Below are 14300 nucleotides of genomic sequence, written 5' to 3'. Positions count from 1 at the left end.
TTTGTACGTCATCGTGGCTTGGAAGTGCGTTAAGAATAGGTCTACAAAAGTCTCTTAGGTTGATATCGAGGCCTCAGGTAATTGGCTAAACCAATCATGAGCATTATCTTCTAAGGTTGCAGCAAGTATCCAGCATTTCGCCAGTTGTGGTACCTAGTCTACCTCCATAATCGTATTAAATTTATCTAAATAATCGATTGGGTTAGTAGTACCTTTGTATTTGAGCGATTGAGATAGCCTAAAACCTTTCGGGAGCCTTGCTTGTCGCACTTCTTCTATAAAGGACGACGTCCCGTGGAACTTATAAATGTACTTTCTCTACTGCTCGATCATCCTTAGTGCTCGCAAGAGGCTCTCTTGGTTAATACCTCTTGGTAAGACAAGATTGGTCTGTGTTACCACCAGTACAGTAGCAACTGCATCTATGTTGGCATGGATTAGTACTTTTGTGGTCGCAGCTGGTGGAGTCGGTGGGTTGACTGGATTAGTCAGGTTGCTCACATTTCGAGTGCCTTGATCGCCCATGAGGGGATCACGGGGCTCGTCGTCATCGCGATTTCTTGGTGTCCAGGATCGCGCCCTGAAAATTTCATTGAGATGATCGCAAAGATCGCCTCTATGAACATAGTACCTACCTCCTCGTCAAGTCTCAACGGATCTCGACCTGGTATAAATGCTAGGGGAGCAACTGTTAGTAGATGAAGAATGAGATTCGACTTCATTTACCTCTACTCGCAGCTGGGGCTGACTCTGCAGATTTTACCGCTCAGGGTCTTCCTCTTGTGGTTTGTCTTCTCTTCCACGACTAGCATTGGGTGCAGCCGGCTCCCTGCTTCACGTGGAGTTATGTGTAGGCTGATTCAGATCGAGACTTTCTTGTTCATTCACACGTTCCCTGCAAATACGATTATTGTTAGGACACTCATTTTGTCGTCTATTTGCGGTGGTTACTTGAGGATTGCCTGAATGCATATTTGGAACTCAAGGTGGACGTTGGGTCCTGACTCTTCCATCAACTTCAGCCTGCAATGCTCGCATCTATTTCTTCATGGTCGTGTATTGTGTTGTTGTCAACTGGATAATTCCTTCAAAGGCTACGACCGGTGTGATAGGCTGGAAGTGGCCCACAGTGGCTGTCGGCGTCGATGTCTCCCCTACGAGACCAATTTCTGGGAACAAATTGAGAGGGGTGACATTGGTTTGCCCCACACCCCCGTTGATTGAGTCAGTCAGATTAGTTCCATTACTTGGGAGTGGGACATTCATCGTTCCGACATTGAAAGGTCCAGTATTGTTGTATCCATTTGTCTGGTTCACAGCCATGTTGATTTTCCTCCAAAATCAAAAGAAAAAGTTTCCACAAACGGTGCCAAATGTTGTCGGAGGAATTTGGACAACACCAAATTAGAAAATAGACAGTTAATATTTAACTAAAAGCAGTGACTACTCAATCTAAAACAACGAGTATTCGAATGAGACTGCCCAAACAAGAGAAAAACAGTAAAAATAATGAACACAAAGATGTATAGTGGTTCAGTCAGATCACGGTCTGCCTAGTCCACTGTTACAAATGATTTATGTATTGGTTTATTCATGTTGGATCACTCCTTTATATACAAAGCAAGTGTCCTTTTAGTTACATAGAACTCAATCGGTTATAGAACCGTTTTACATTAAATATTAACATTAAATTACATTAAATGTAAAAAAATAAATGAAAAACAATTTAAATCCATTTCACTAAATACAACAACGTATACGACTTCTATAGTGCGAGTTGCCTGTTCATATTCTTGCACAAGCTCGCAGATTTGGGGTGCGTTTTATCATTCAAAGGAAGGTTAACATACCTTGTATTAAGGTATATGCGTTCTGGTCGAGTTGCATGTATGGACACTTTTATCAGCATTGATAACATAGGACATGCGAGTCCTTATCGAGTCATCAAGTACGCTGGGTTATTTAGACCAATTCATTATGTAAAGAAATGATCTTTACTAAATCGCAGGAAAAGACTACTTAATCATCGCATATATCTCTATCACGGTCACATCATCTTGCGAGTTTGATTCAGGCGAGATTTATTTTTGAGGAGTCCCTTCTTGACAGCTCAGGAATTCTCAAGGAATGTGAGTCCACGCGTCACTCTTATGGAAGTTTGACCTCGAGTTTCTAGGTGAAAAATTCGCACTATAACAGGTATAGTTTGATGAAAATATACTTTTAATGAATACCCTATTAAAAACCAGAGATTGTTTCGAGAGGAGGGGTTTTGTGTTTGGGACACAACACCCACAGCGTATCAAATATCAAACCAGTCCCTCCTTCCCTCCCTTCCTCCAAAACAAAACCCCTCTTTCGGCGACTCATTATAGCAAAAATAGCCACTCTCCACTTCACTCGCTTCCCGTTTCCTCTCCCCCTTAGGGTTAGGGTTTTGCCTTTCCCCTCTTCAACCCCTACAAACCCTCTACTCGCAGCTTCCAATGGCGAGATACAGAAGCCGTAGCAGAAGCTACAGCCCTCGTCGCCGCAGCCGAACCCCGCCACCGCGTGGAAGCAAGCGCTATGAGGAAGAACCCCGTGATCGCCAACGTGACCGCCGGGACCGTCGCTCTCCTGCTCCTTCCGGATTGCTCGTTCGCAATCTTCCTCTTGACGCCAGGTATCTTCGATTCTTTCATTTGTTTGCCCCCCTTTTGGGTTTATTCCCCTCAAACAGTACATTTTGTGTATTCTGTTTGTTTCTTTAATGGGTCTTGTTTAATCTTTAAGCTTAGAAATTTCCCTGTACGATTGCTATAATGATATGTGCATGTAATCAAAATTTTGTGTTTTTATTTCTTTATTCATATGTTTGCACAGGCCTGACGATCTTAGGATTCCATTTGAACGATTCGGACCTGTGAAGGATGTTTATCTACCTAAGAATTACTACACTGGGTATGATTCTTGTATATTATTTAAGTGGTAAATGTTATTCCTTGCCATGTTTACGAGCTCCCATTAAATTTTGTAAAACGATTTATGTGTGAATTTTCAGAGAACCGAGGGGCTTTGGATTTGTCAAGTACCGTTATGGTGATGATGCTGCTGAAGCGAAGCAGCAATTGAACCATACAATTATCGGTGGGCGTGAGATAAGAATTGTGTTTGCCGAGGAGAATAGGAAGACTCCTCAGGAAATGCGCACAACCACTCGCCCAAGGTTTCAAAGCAGTTTACTTTTTCCCTACATTATTACATTTTGCAGTATGCTACTTTTAAAAATTTTGTTCTTGACTTTGCTGTTCCTTCTATTAGTAGTAGTAGCCGACATGGAGGAAGTAATAGACGGAGAACACCACCGAGGTCCCCAAGACGCCGATACAATTGTCAGTTTGATATTTACTTGGCATTAAATCAATCTTGAGTAGAAGAAGTTTGCTGAAAGTTGAAGCTATTTTTATTTTTCACTCTTTTGCTGAATTTTCATAATTTTTGTCTGTTCCAGCTTATTCGCGGTCACCATCACCTGTTAGGTATGACTCCAGGTTTGGATTTATAGTTAATATTTATTTCAAGTATTTTAAGGATTGGTATCTTGTGTGACCTTATTAGTCCTTATTAATTGAACTGATTTTGTTTGTTTTGATCTTTAGTCTTTAGTGTGTAGATGAAATTTAGATATGAATTGTGGCTGTTTGTTAGTTTTGTAAGGTGTCTATGTTTATTACATCTTTGTTGGTAGTTAAGCAAATCAAATGAATGGTGGTCGGCTAGCACCTGGATTTTCAGAAGTGTCTCTCACTTGTGTTGGGGTGGGGTCTTTTCACCCAGTTGTGGATAAGAATTATTTGGATGTAAGAGGTTGTGTCAAAGATGCATATAATCATATAAACATTGAATTTTGTAATATCTGCTGGTGACCTTGTTTATGCAGATATTAAAGTGAAATGGGAGAGACAATAAAGACTTCTGGATTAATAAAGATTAAAGAGAGAAAGGCCCTAAACGTAGTGAAAGGCAACTTGCTTGCCTTATGCATATCATAATCTCACTCTGACCAGTGTTACATTGTACACCGTGCATGGACTTCATAGTCTTTCTTCTTTCGGTTTCACGATGATAGCTATCGTTGAATGACCTGACAAAATGATTGACAGTCACAAATCAGCTTTATTTGCTATTTTTTATAAGCATATTAAAGTAAATTTTGATAGATAGAATTTATAAAATTTAATATATGTTTTGCATATACCATTCAGTTAGTAAAGAACATAGAGCTTATAGTTGGCCAAAGAATGATATCATCTTCAAAGATGGAAGCTATTCAAAGTTTTTACTGGTAGATGTTTGGTGACATTTTTCAAGGAAAAGATAACAAAGTTTTAGAAAGTTGGGGCAAAGAAGCTATGATGAAAGATGCTCTGATCCACCTGTACTGTACCTCAATATAGAGCCTAAACTGTCATTGTTTGGACAGTGTCATATTTTTGTCCAGAAACCTTGAAAAGGTTCAGGTAAAAGTTGCATTTTAAATATTAGATGAGGATGCAAGTAGAATTGAAACAATAATTTGGTTTTATTCTCAATTTTGTGCCAAATTTCATTTTCCCATCGAGCTTTTGTGGTTTTCCAGATGTGACCATAGGTAGGTTTTGCAAATGGGGATATGTTTCAATTTGTGCTTAATATATTTCCGATCATCTTGTCGTGCAATATGAGCTAATTTTGCAAGGTATATATTTTCATTTAATTCACCTTCTATTTGTTGGGAATGATCACAGGTCTAGGGATGATTATCGCTCTCCAGTGCGCTCTCGATCAATTTCGTGCTCTCCTCCCCGTGAGACTAAGAGCTATAGAAGGTCCCCAAGCCATTCTCCTTTGCCTAATGACAGAGATTACAGGCGGTCCCCTAGTCCAAGGGCGAACGGTCGAAGTCCATCTTTTGAAAGGGTGCCCCCACCAAACAGGTCAAGGAGTCCAAAGGTCAAGACTCGTAGTCCTTCAATGTCTCGTTCAAGATCTTATAGGTAAATGCTGTTTGTTGCATAACAATGCTTCTCAATAGGCACGGATCATATTGATGAAAGAAACATCTCAGTTAGAACAATTTGGTTATTGTCTGGTAGATGAATTAGTGAATTCATTCATTAAAAAAATGGCAGAATCAACTCGCCCTATAGAAATTTGATTGAACCAATATTTGCATCTGTTTAATCAATTCTGGTTATTTGTATTCATTTGCTCTTCAAATCGATTGAGTGATTTTAGTACTGATGTCTTACATTTTGGTTTGTCATTCACAAAAGGCTGAAAGTTCTACCTTTAGATTAATAGATACTCTTTTTCTTTTTTCTTCTCGAAGTCTTACAATGTCTGGTTTTTCCTCTGTGCAGTCCTCGCTGAGACCTGGTGGATGCACTGCTGTTATTTGGGTTGTTTTTGTTATGTCACCTATGATGTATGTGGGTATTCTAGTGGCGCATGAATGCTCTTGTAACTGTTGCAGGTAGAGTTTCTCTATATTTAATAGACTAAGCTTTGGATGTTGACAGTGTAAATTTTGGATCTTAATAGTAGCTGTTTGTGCAGTCTAATGGTGTTATTGATTGTTGGGCATAAAACTGTGCTTTTATTAAAGTAGCCTAAAACGAGTTGATGAGAATCTAGCTTTCAAAAATGTGTTATTCAGATATTTATAGGCAATATTTGAGGGTTTATATATAACAGCACTTGAAAGATTCCTTGTTTTTGGTTTTTGGTAGGAGAGGAAAGAAAATTGGAATGATAGAAAAAGTGGACGGGAAAGAAAAGAATAATACTTTCTCTCCTACTTGTTTGCTAGAAGGAGAGGAAAGAAAATTACTAATATTTGAATTTTTTTGGGAGTAAATAAATATATTTTGACATTTTTAGTCTTATATTGTATTATGTTCTTTATATCAATCTTTTTTTAAATTACTCACTATCTTGACCGGAAAATTTAGAAAGCTACCCAACCTATTATTAAAATTTAGAATTAATTGGGAGAGGATACAAAGAATTTTCTCTCTAATTGAGAGTATTTTGTGTGGATGCCACTTTTCCTTCCCTCCCCATTTTATCGTTTGCCTACAACCTTCTTTTTCTCTTCTCCCCAGTTTTATTTCCCCCCATTTTTCTTTCCTAACTAACATAGGGTAATACTCTTCATTAGCCAGATGAATGTTAATTATTTATCATTGACCTTTAATTAAAAAACCTTTTAGCCTTTTTGAAAAAAAGTTACATTTTAGCCTTTATTTAAATCACCTTTTAGGATCTTGAAAAGCAACTACTGTTTAATAGATTTCACACACAACACATATAATATATATTACACAATGGAATTTGAAAACACACCCAACCAACTACTGTATTAGTTTTCATGGTGGCATGGCATCTGCACTTTATGGTTTGAAGAGGCTTAACATTTTCATTTCAGTTGCATTGGATGATCTATGAGCTAATTACAAAGGGCATGATTTCTCAAATATGATCCTTCAGTTTTGGGCTAATATGTTTTCTAATTTAAAAGAATACAATTTTATGGCTAATTAGGATTTTTACAATTTTGACATGTATCAAATTATGCTTTTGAATTTTTTAACTTGTTAAAAATTTCTTTTGAATTATTGAAATTGTTAGATTTAAGGATTTCTGTCTAATTTGATTCAATTTTACTAATATTGTGATTGTTTATATACTATATTTTGTTCTTGAATTTTGATATTTATTAAATCATGCTCTCTGAACTTTCAAAAGTATAAAGTTGTGCTCTCAAAATTTTCATCTACATTAGATTTTGTTTAGTAAAATTGGGCAAAAGTTCTTAAATCTAACAAATTCAATAGTTCGGGGGAAATTTTAATATCCTGAAAAATTCAAGGGGCATGATTTGGTACATGTCAAAGTTTAAGGGGGCAAAAATTTAAATTAGTCAAATTTTAAATATGTGAGATTTTGAAAAAAAAAATGCCATTTAAAATCACCAAATATCTAGTTAATTCATCGAATAATTACTCAATTTTTTAAAACTACTTCTGTCTTTTACAATTATTATGATTTTGTAAATATTGATGTCGAAAATTAGTTCAACAATAAATTATATTCCGACTTTGAATTCTTTACACTAGATTCGGTCTAATCAAAATATAATCTCAATTAGTTTACACAAATTTTCTCTTAATTCTTTCAATTTGTTTGGTTCGTTTGCTTTCCAAGCTTGAAGTGTTTCTGAGAATGTATTTCGACAGAGTTTCGACTAGTCTGATGTGAGCAAGAATTCATTTGTCTTTTTGAATGAGGGAGTTTTTTTATCTATATGCGTGAAGGATTGTTAACTTTTCTTTTTTTACCTATTCTGATTGGTTCACATGGATTAATTCTATTCTGCTACTTCTCGAACGTTCCTCTTCTTATTTTCAGAGCTCTTTAAGCTCCTATTTTTTCTTTTCTTGAGTTCTGCTCCAAATCCCTTCCTATCTAGGCTATGCTTCTCTTTTTCTTCCGCATTATGCTTGTTCGGTAAATTTGACATGCAAGTATATACAATCAAAACAAGTAATATAATGATAAATAAAGTATTGTTCCCTCGAGGATTGATTATTAATTACCAATTAATTAATTTTTTAGTTCTATTTTATGAATAATAATTGTTGGATAAAAGCAAATAAAATAATGCAATAATTAAAATTTAGAAAAATAACAATGATAAATACAAGAATTACTATGATTTCTAACTATCATTTATTTTACTTCATAATATAATTACCCAATTACTCTTCTTCCTAATCAATTGATAAGTTGAGTTAAGAAGTTTATCATCTGGTTAAGACTTATAAACCAATCTATGTGAAAACTTCTTATATTTTTATGGTAAGTTTAGTCACAAAGATAACATTAAGCATAACAACTAATAAAATCATACAAACAACCTAGGTACTTTCGTCCTAAATCAATTTACATTTATATTAATCAAAGCATATTCAAATCTCACATTTTAGAATTTTGATTTGAATTCATAAATAAAAATTAAAGTTGATCAATCAATAATTATAAAATTAAAATAGATTGTGTGGAGTTGAATAAAGAGAATAAGAAGAAATTGAACAATCACATAAACTCAAGTAATTCACATAATAATCCTTAAAAGAACTTAGCTACTAAAAGACATTCTAAAACAAAAGAAATTTAAATAAAGACATAAAAGATAGAGTTGGAGAGATGGAACACTGTTGGAGTCCTCCACTAGTGCTTTCTGCTCCTTACTCTCCTTCTACACTCAAATTTCCTCTTAATTTTTGAATGGTGTCAAAGATTTGTCATCAACCTTCCTTTTATAATGCAAAATCTAAGTTTCCCTAAAAAAAACACCAAGATTGCAGCTTACAAGCGATTTCCTCTTTTTTTCGCTGATTTTCACAGTTTCTCGTTTTTAGTTTCATACTGCAACGACAGATAGTATTTTGGCCATAACTCTCTCGATATAACTCAGAATTGGATGATTCAAGATGTTTTGGAAATATAAAAAAAAGATCTAAAACTTAGGCTGAATTAAGATTATTTTATTTCAGTTTATGCTATTATTAGATTAGATAATTAAGGATAAAATCAAAAACTAAGAAAATTACATAACACTCTCATCTCTCTCTTCTTCCTCTTCAAAACCCTAAGAACCAGTAGAAATCAGAGCAATTTCTTCACAAATCAACCATTTCTTAGCTGAATTAACCAAGTCTAGGAGGTGTTCAAGCTTTGAGGTAAGCTTTTCACTTATTCTTCTTGAATTCTAGGGTTTTAGGTTGATTTTTGTTGGGGATTTTGTATGATTTTAGGTCTGTAGGTTTGATTGAGTTCAGAGCATGTTCTTAGGTTTAATTCAAGTTTATCTGAGTGTGAATTTGATGTTTTCAAGGCTATTAGGTTTTGATTTGAGTGAGTTGAGTTCAAGAACTCAAAACCTCACTCAACTATGGTGAATTTGCAATTTTAGTATAATTCTGAGTTTTGAATGTTTGATTTTGTTAATTTTATGTTGTTAAATTGTTCACGAAGGTTTTAATAGGTTTGGAGGAGTTTTCGATTGGTTTTGGTACAAAAACCAGATTATCCGTCTTTGTAGCAGAAATCAGTTAACTGGTTTTACAAGGCACTGTGGAACCGGTTGACCCAGTCAGGAACCCTATTTTCTAAAACCGGTTAGCCATTTGGAGTGTTTTTTTAGAATTTAGTTTTATGTGTTTTTTCGATGTTTAGGCTATTTCTAAGCTAGTATCGATAGAGGTTCACTCAGTTTTGAGTTTAGGGCCTTTTATAAGTTTGATTAAGTTATTTATCAAGTTGTCGCTGTCGTGACATAGAGCCCCAGTATTTTTATAAAAATTGGGCAAAAAATTAATATTTTTGTAAGTTTCCTTTTAATTTTATAATTTGACAATTTTAAAAGCCCAAAAGCTAAAATGAAAAGAACCCTAAAAACACTCATCTTTGAGGAAATTATACTCTATACTATTTTTATATTGTCCTCTTTTATATTTACCCTCTTTTTTTAAAGTATCATTTTTACCTCTTTTTTAAACATTGTACTAATTTTACCCCTGTCACTTCAAGATACTCTCTATGTGACTCTCTTATGTCAGTTTATTTTTGGTACTATACATATAAAAAGAAGTATGTTTCAATTAAATATAAATTTAAAGGTAAATTTAATTAATTGATTAATAAAAGTGGTATTTTTTTGACTTTTCCCCCATCTTTTGCATCTTTTGCTCTTTTGCACACTAGTATTCTCCTTTACACTTATCTATTTCACGCAGCCATTAACACAACACACATCAAGCTTTCCACTTCTCCAGAGTCACGCACACAGCAAGCTCTCATCCCCTCTCTCTCTCTCTCTCTCGTATTCTGAAGCCTAAGCCGTAGCCACCCTACTCGCTGTACTATCGAAGACAACTTCTCTTCTGCTCATTGCCGACGACGACATCGAAAACGACGCAGCTCCTCCCTCCCCGACAACGGCACATCTTCTCCCTCGCAAGCGGAAACAACTCAGGGTAAATCTTTTGCTCATTTGGTCATTGATAGTAAACCTTGTAAATTGATATTCGATCTAGGTTTCTATTGTTTTTTTTTTTTTTGGAGATTCTGTTTTTGAATTGTTGATCAAATCAAATATAACTTTTAATTTTCTGAATTTGTATCAATTTCAGTCTTTGGCCAAATAGAGTTTTTTTGTCTATACTTTGAAATATCTTACTTGAATAACAATTTTGTGTATACGTAAAAATATAATAGCCGCTGTATATATTTATAGTTTCAAAGTTCTAAGTATTATTCATGAAAGAAAAAATTACTATAAAAGTAAAACTAAACAAAAAGTAATTTTATAGATACAAATTATTGAAAAATAGAAGACTGCAGGAAAATGCAGAATGGGAGTAGGGAGATAATGGAATCAAATTAGATTGCTACTGCAATTGGCAAAAATCTTAATCATTGTTGATACAAATTACAAAACCCTTTGGAGAGTACATTCTTTCTTCTAGAAATTCATAGGCTGGATCAATGAAACTCTAATTTAATTTTAGTGGAGATCGATATACCTCTCCTCCTACTGTGTATTGTTACCAGCGTTGATATGCTTCTTCATTTTGGTCAAAATAACACACATATGACTTATGACAACTTTAAGAACAAATGTACTTTATTTTTTATGGGTGTTTATTCAAATGATTGGATGCAATGAATAGATTCAATACAATTCTAGACCTCTGTTAAAATTTACTAACAAAGTGTTAAATACACAACAAAATAGAGTTAGATAGATATTTATATAATAGGTAAGATATGTGTGTTATGTTTTAGGCCTATGCGAAGCCTCCTGGCCTTTCAAAACAATCTGCATTGCATATGCCATCTTATGGATAACTTGAAAACTACCCCTTACACATTAACCAAATATAACTCTAAAATAATTTTAATTGATAAATATTCTTCTTTTATAATTAAAATACCAAATATAACCTTACAAAACTTATCAAAATTAGACTTCTTAATGCACATAATAGGAGTATAACTTATAAAAATGGGTATAAATTAAAAAGTAGTAAAATAAGGTAAGAATTAAAATATGAAACAAAAAGTGGGTAGTGATTTGTCATATACTTATAGTTTGCAAATTTTGTTTGGCTGTGATGTTTTGGTGATATATAGTATCACTTTAGTTCATTGCTCAAAAGATGGTCCTTTGCCCGTCATCTTATAAATTTAAAAATAAATATAAATGGGTTGGAATTTGTTTTGAGAAGTGATGACTATTTTGGCAATAAGTAATATGACTTGACTTGTAAAGTGGCAATAGAGAGCATTGATTCTGGGGCTCTGGTGTATTGAGCTCGAGAGCTGAAAGTCATATCTTGTTTAGAATTTAGAATTTAGAATAAATGGGATTTTCAAGCTGATGATAGTGGTAAGATTTGTTCACCAGAATTATTTTTTTTGTACAAAATTTTCCTCGTCAAAGTACATTGGAATTTTTTGAGATAATTTATTATTATGGCAACAAACCACATATATAATTACAATCTTATTTAATTAAATTAAACTAAATGTAATATGCTTTAATATTCAAGAGAAAATTACACTCTATACTTTTTTTATATTGTCCTCTTTTATTTTTACCCTTTTTTTTAAAGCCTATCATTTTTACCTCTTTTTTTAATCATTGTACCAATTTTGCCCTTGTCACTTCAAGATAGTCTCCATGTGACTCTCTTATGTCAGGGTATTTTGGGTACGATACATATAAAAAGAGGTACGTTTCAAATAAATATAAAATTAGAGGCAAATTTAGTTAATTGATTAATAAAAGAGGTATTTTTCAACTTACCCCAATATTCAAATATTAACTTCAAAATTATGAAGGGATAATTGCATAAGACACCAAAAAAAAAACAGTTTTACGCTTAAAGATTTTTTTTACATTTTTACGAATTTTTATAAAAATAACACGAAAATAATAAGAAAATTACATAAAAGTAACATGAAAATAACAATAAAAAGTAACTTGCAAATAACAAAAAATTAACAATAAATTAACAAGAGTAAAACATAAAAAGATCGTATTTTTTGTAAATAAAATCAAAAAAATAATAAAAATGTTTAAAATTCTGCGAAATTGTATTTTTGTAATTTTTTTTTGTTTTCGTGTATTAGTGAAACATCCCAATTATGAATACTTAGTTCTAAATTTTATTAATAGAGTACTGTATAAAAATAATTCTCTTATGGGCTCTCAAATTGTGGGCTCTTGAATTGTAGTAGATTTGTCTTAAATCAATCTTAGAAAACCATTTACAAAAATATCAGAAATGTAAGTGAAGAAGGGATGAATTTGTAGTTTTACTTTTTTTTTTTTTTTTTTTATGTAATGGATAAATTTTTAGTTATTTTGAGAGAAATTTCTTAAAAATAAATAATTTAAGGAGTAAAATTCTATAAATATTATTATTAAGATGTAAAAATCTTATTCATTAGTCCAAAATTTATGACTATTATTAGTTTTCTTCTTTCACATTTTTTTTCTCTGTTTAGTATTTTTTTCCTGATATATTTAATCACAACAAATAGTAGGCATCTCTTTTTGGTTTGTGATCAAACTGCCCATTTTGGCTTTTATAACAATATTGCCCTCATTATTCAATTGTGTCTTTTTGACCAGAATTGTCGTTTTTAATGTATTTGTCGTTAATTTAGCTCATTGTCAATTTTTGGTTGCAAAGTTCTTTTCCTAAAACCCTAAACTCTAAACCCTAAATCCCAAACTCCACAACTCTTTCAGACCAAGATCAGTACTATAGGATTCTATTCTTTTTCTCAAATTCTTGTACTAGGATTTTGATTTAATTTTTATTTTGGGGGTGGGTTTTCAGATTGAAAAACATGGGTGACAAGAAGAAGAAAGCTACGATCTTCATTCGACTTGTTTCAGCTGCTGGAACTGGGTTTTTCTATGTGAAGAAGAAGCCATCGAGAATGGTGGAAAAGCTTGAGTTTAGGAAATTTGACCCTCGAGTGAATCGTCATGTTCTGTTCACTGAGGCCAAAATGAAATGAAGTGAAAATGGACCAAAAATTGGGTCCATAGGTTTGTTATTGTTAAACTTTATTTCCTCTTTATTTTGTTCAATACTCAGATTTTTTTGATGTGTCTTTTTTAGTCAATCTTGTTCTTATGATATGAAATAGAATTGGGTTCTAATTATTAATTGATTCTGCTAGTGGGTTTATTCTCTCAAGCTATATTGAATGAGAGAATTGATCCATATCTGATATTTATTAAAAAATAAAGTAAAATAAAGATTATGTATGCATATATTTTGTTTATTTACAATTTTTCCATGAATTCTGACAATGAATTTTGAATGAACTCTATTGTGTGTGTATTGTTATTAACATTATAGCTTTAAAAAACTTGACAACCTGAATTGTGATAGATCTATCTATCAATATTAGGTTTTGGCTTTTGAATGAACTATTTCTCTTGTGTTATTGAGTTGTTTGTGGAATGATCTTATTATTATTATTTTTGCTTATTGTAAAGTCAAGACTGTTCTGGCTGAAGGTTAGGTTAGGTTAGGCTAGGCAGATATTATAATTTGTTTAGTGTGGAAGTACTAACTAGAGGCTCTAATTTTCTTTTAATCCCTTAATTATAATTGTATCATTTATAGTTGGTGATCAAATAATTATACTTGATTCTACTATATTTTGTTGGATTAGATATGATATGTAGGATTAATATATGTTGGTTAAAATCCACTTATAACCAGTCCCTTTACAGTATACATCCACATCAGCAAAAGGAAATAAAATACAAGTAAACAAAAACAGTCCTAGGGTGGCTTCGCCTCTAGTGGATCAAATCTTAGTAGTTAGTTACAACTGAAAGTGTAACTAACTCCTAAGATCTTGATCAACCGACTTTACAACATTATAAATACACAGATCAAAGCAGAAAAACCTAGATCTACAATACAGAACACAGAACAGAGAGAAAGTGAGAAGAGATGAAGTCTATACCCTAGCCTTGAGCTCTCATATCCAAGATCCAGAGAGAACTGGTCCAGATCTGAGAGTAAAACTCTCGTGGTGAGGATTATTGAGCAAGAAGAAGTACATGCACAAGAAGAACACAAAGTCAGATTCAGTTTTCAAAGAACAGAAAGAGAAGAAAACAATAAACTTGTAAAAGCAACAAAATCGAGTCTTACCTGATCGATTTTGTGACA

At 33.2% G+C, this 14300-nt stretch overlaps 2 protein-coding genes across 3 annotated transcripts; both read left to right on the top strand.

The window, feature by feature from the left end:
* The first annotated feature begins 2230 nt into the window (after positions 1-2230).
* Positions 2231-5579, top strand: LOC115722691 (serine/arginine-rich SC35-like splicing factor SCL28). 2 transcript variants are annotated; one of them, XM_030651965.2, is made up of 7 exons: positions 2231-2665; positions 2866-2943; positions 3044-3208; positions 3304-3374; positions 3494-3521; positions 4770-5018; positions 5385-5579. In XM_030651965.2, exons 1-7 carry the CDS (start codon positions 2487-2489, stop codon positions 5392-5394), a joined length of 780 nt encoding a protein of 259 aa, XP_030507825.2. In that variant the 5' UTR covers positions 2231-2486; the 3' UTR covers positions 5395-5579. The 2 variants fall into 2 exon arrangements, with proteins under 2 accessions (XP_030507825.2, XP_030507824.2); XM_030651964.2 differs by having other exon boundaries at positions 3494-3533.
* A 4212-nt stretch (positions 5580-9791) lies between these two features.
* Positions 9792-13382, top strand: LOC115721796 (uncharacterized). The gene is made up of 2 exons (XM_061104476.1): positions 9792-10064; positions 12942-13382. Exon 2 carries the CDS (start codon positions 12952-12954, stop codon positions 13123-13125), a length of 174 nt encoding a protein of 57 aa, XP_060960459.1. The 5' UTR covers positions 9792-10064; positions 12942-12951; the 3' UTR covers positions 13126-13382.
* Positions 13383-14300: the final 918 nt, after the last annotated feature.

Source organism: Cannabis sativa, chromosome 9, assembly GCF_029168945.1.
Source record: "Cannabis sativa cultivar Pink pepper isolate KNU-18-1 chromosome 9, ASM2916894v1, whole genome shotgun sequence".
Classification (NCBI taxonomy): Eukaryota; Viridiplantae; Streptophyta; class Magnoliopsida; order Rosales; family Cannabaceae; genus Cannabis; species Cannabis sativa.
The sequence above is the reverse complement of the archived record's forward strand: the minus strand, read 5'-3'. Positions and strand labels throughout refer to the sequence as shown.

Excerpts from the sequence above, each read along its gene's own strand:
- LOC115722691 (XM_030651964.2), top strand. The coding sequence starts at position 2,487 with ATGGCGAGATACAGAAGCCGTAGCAGAAGCTACAGCCCTCGTCGCCGC. Across the intron at positions 2,666-2,865 it reads AATCTTCCTCTTGACGCCAG|GCCTGACGATCTTAGGATTC; the intron begins GTATCTTCGATT and ends ATGTTTGCACAG. Across the intron at positions 3,209-3,303 it reads CGCACAACCACTCGCCCAAG|TAGTAGTAGCCGACATGGAG; the intron begins GTTTCAAAGCAG and ends TCCTTCTATTAG.
- LOC115721796 (XM_061104476.1), top strand. The coding sequence starts at position 12,952 with ATGGGTGACAAGAAGAAGAAAGCTACGATCTTCATTCGACTTGTTTCA.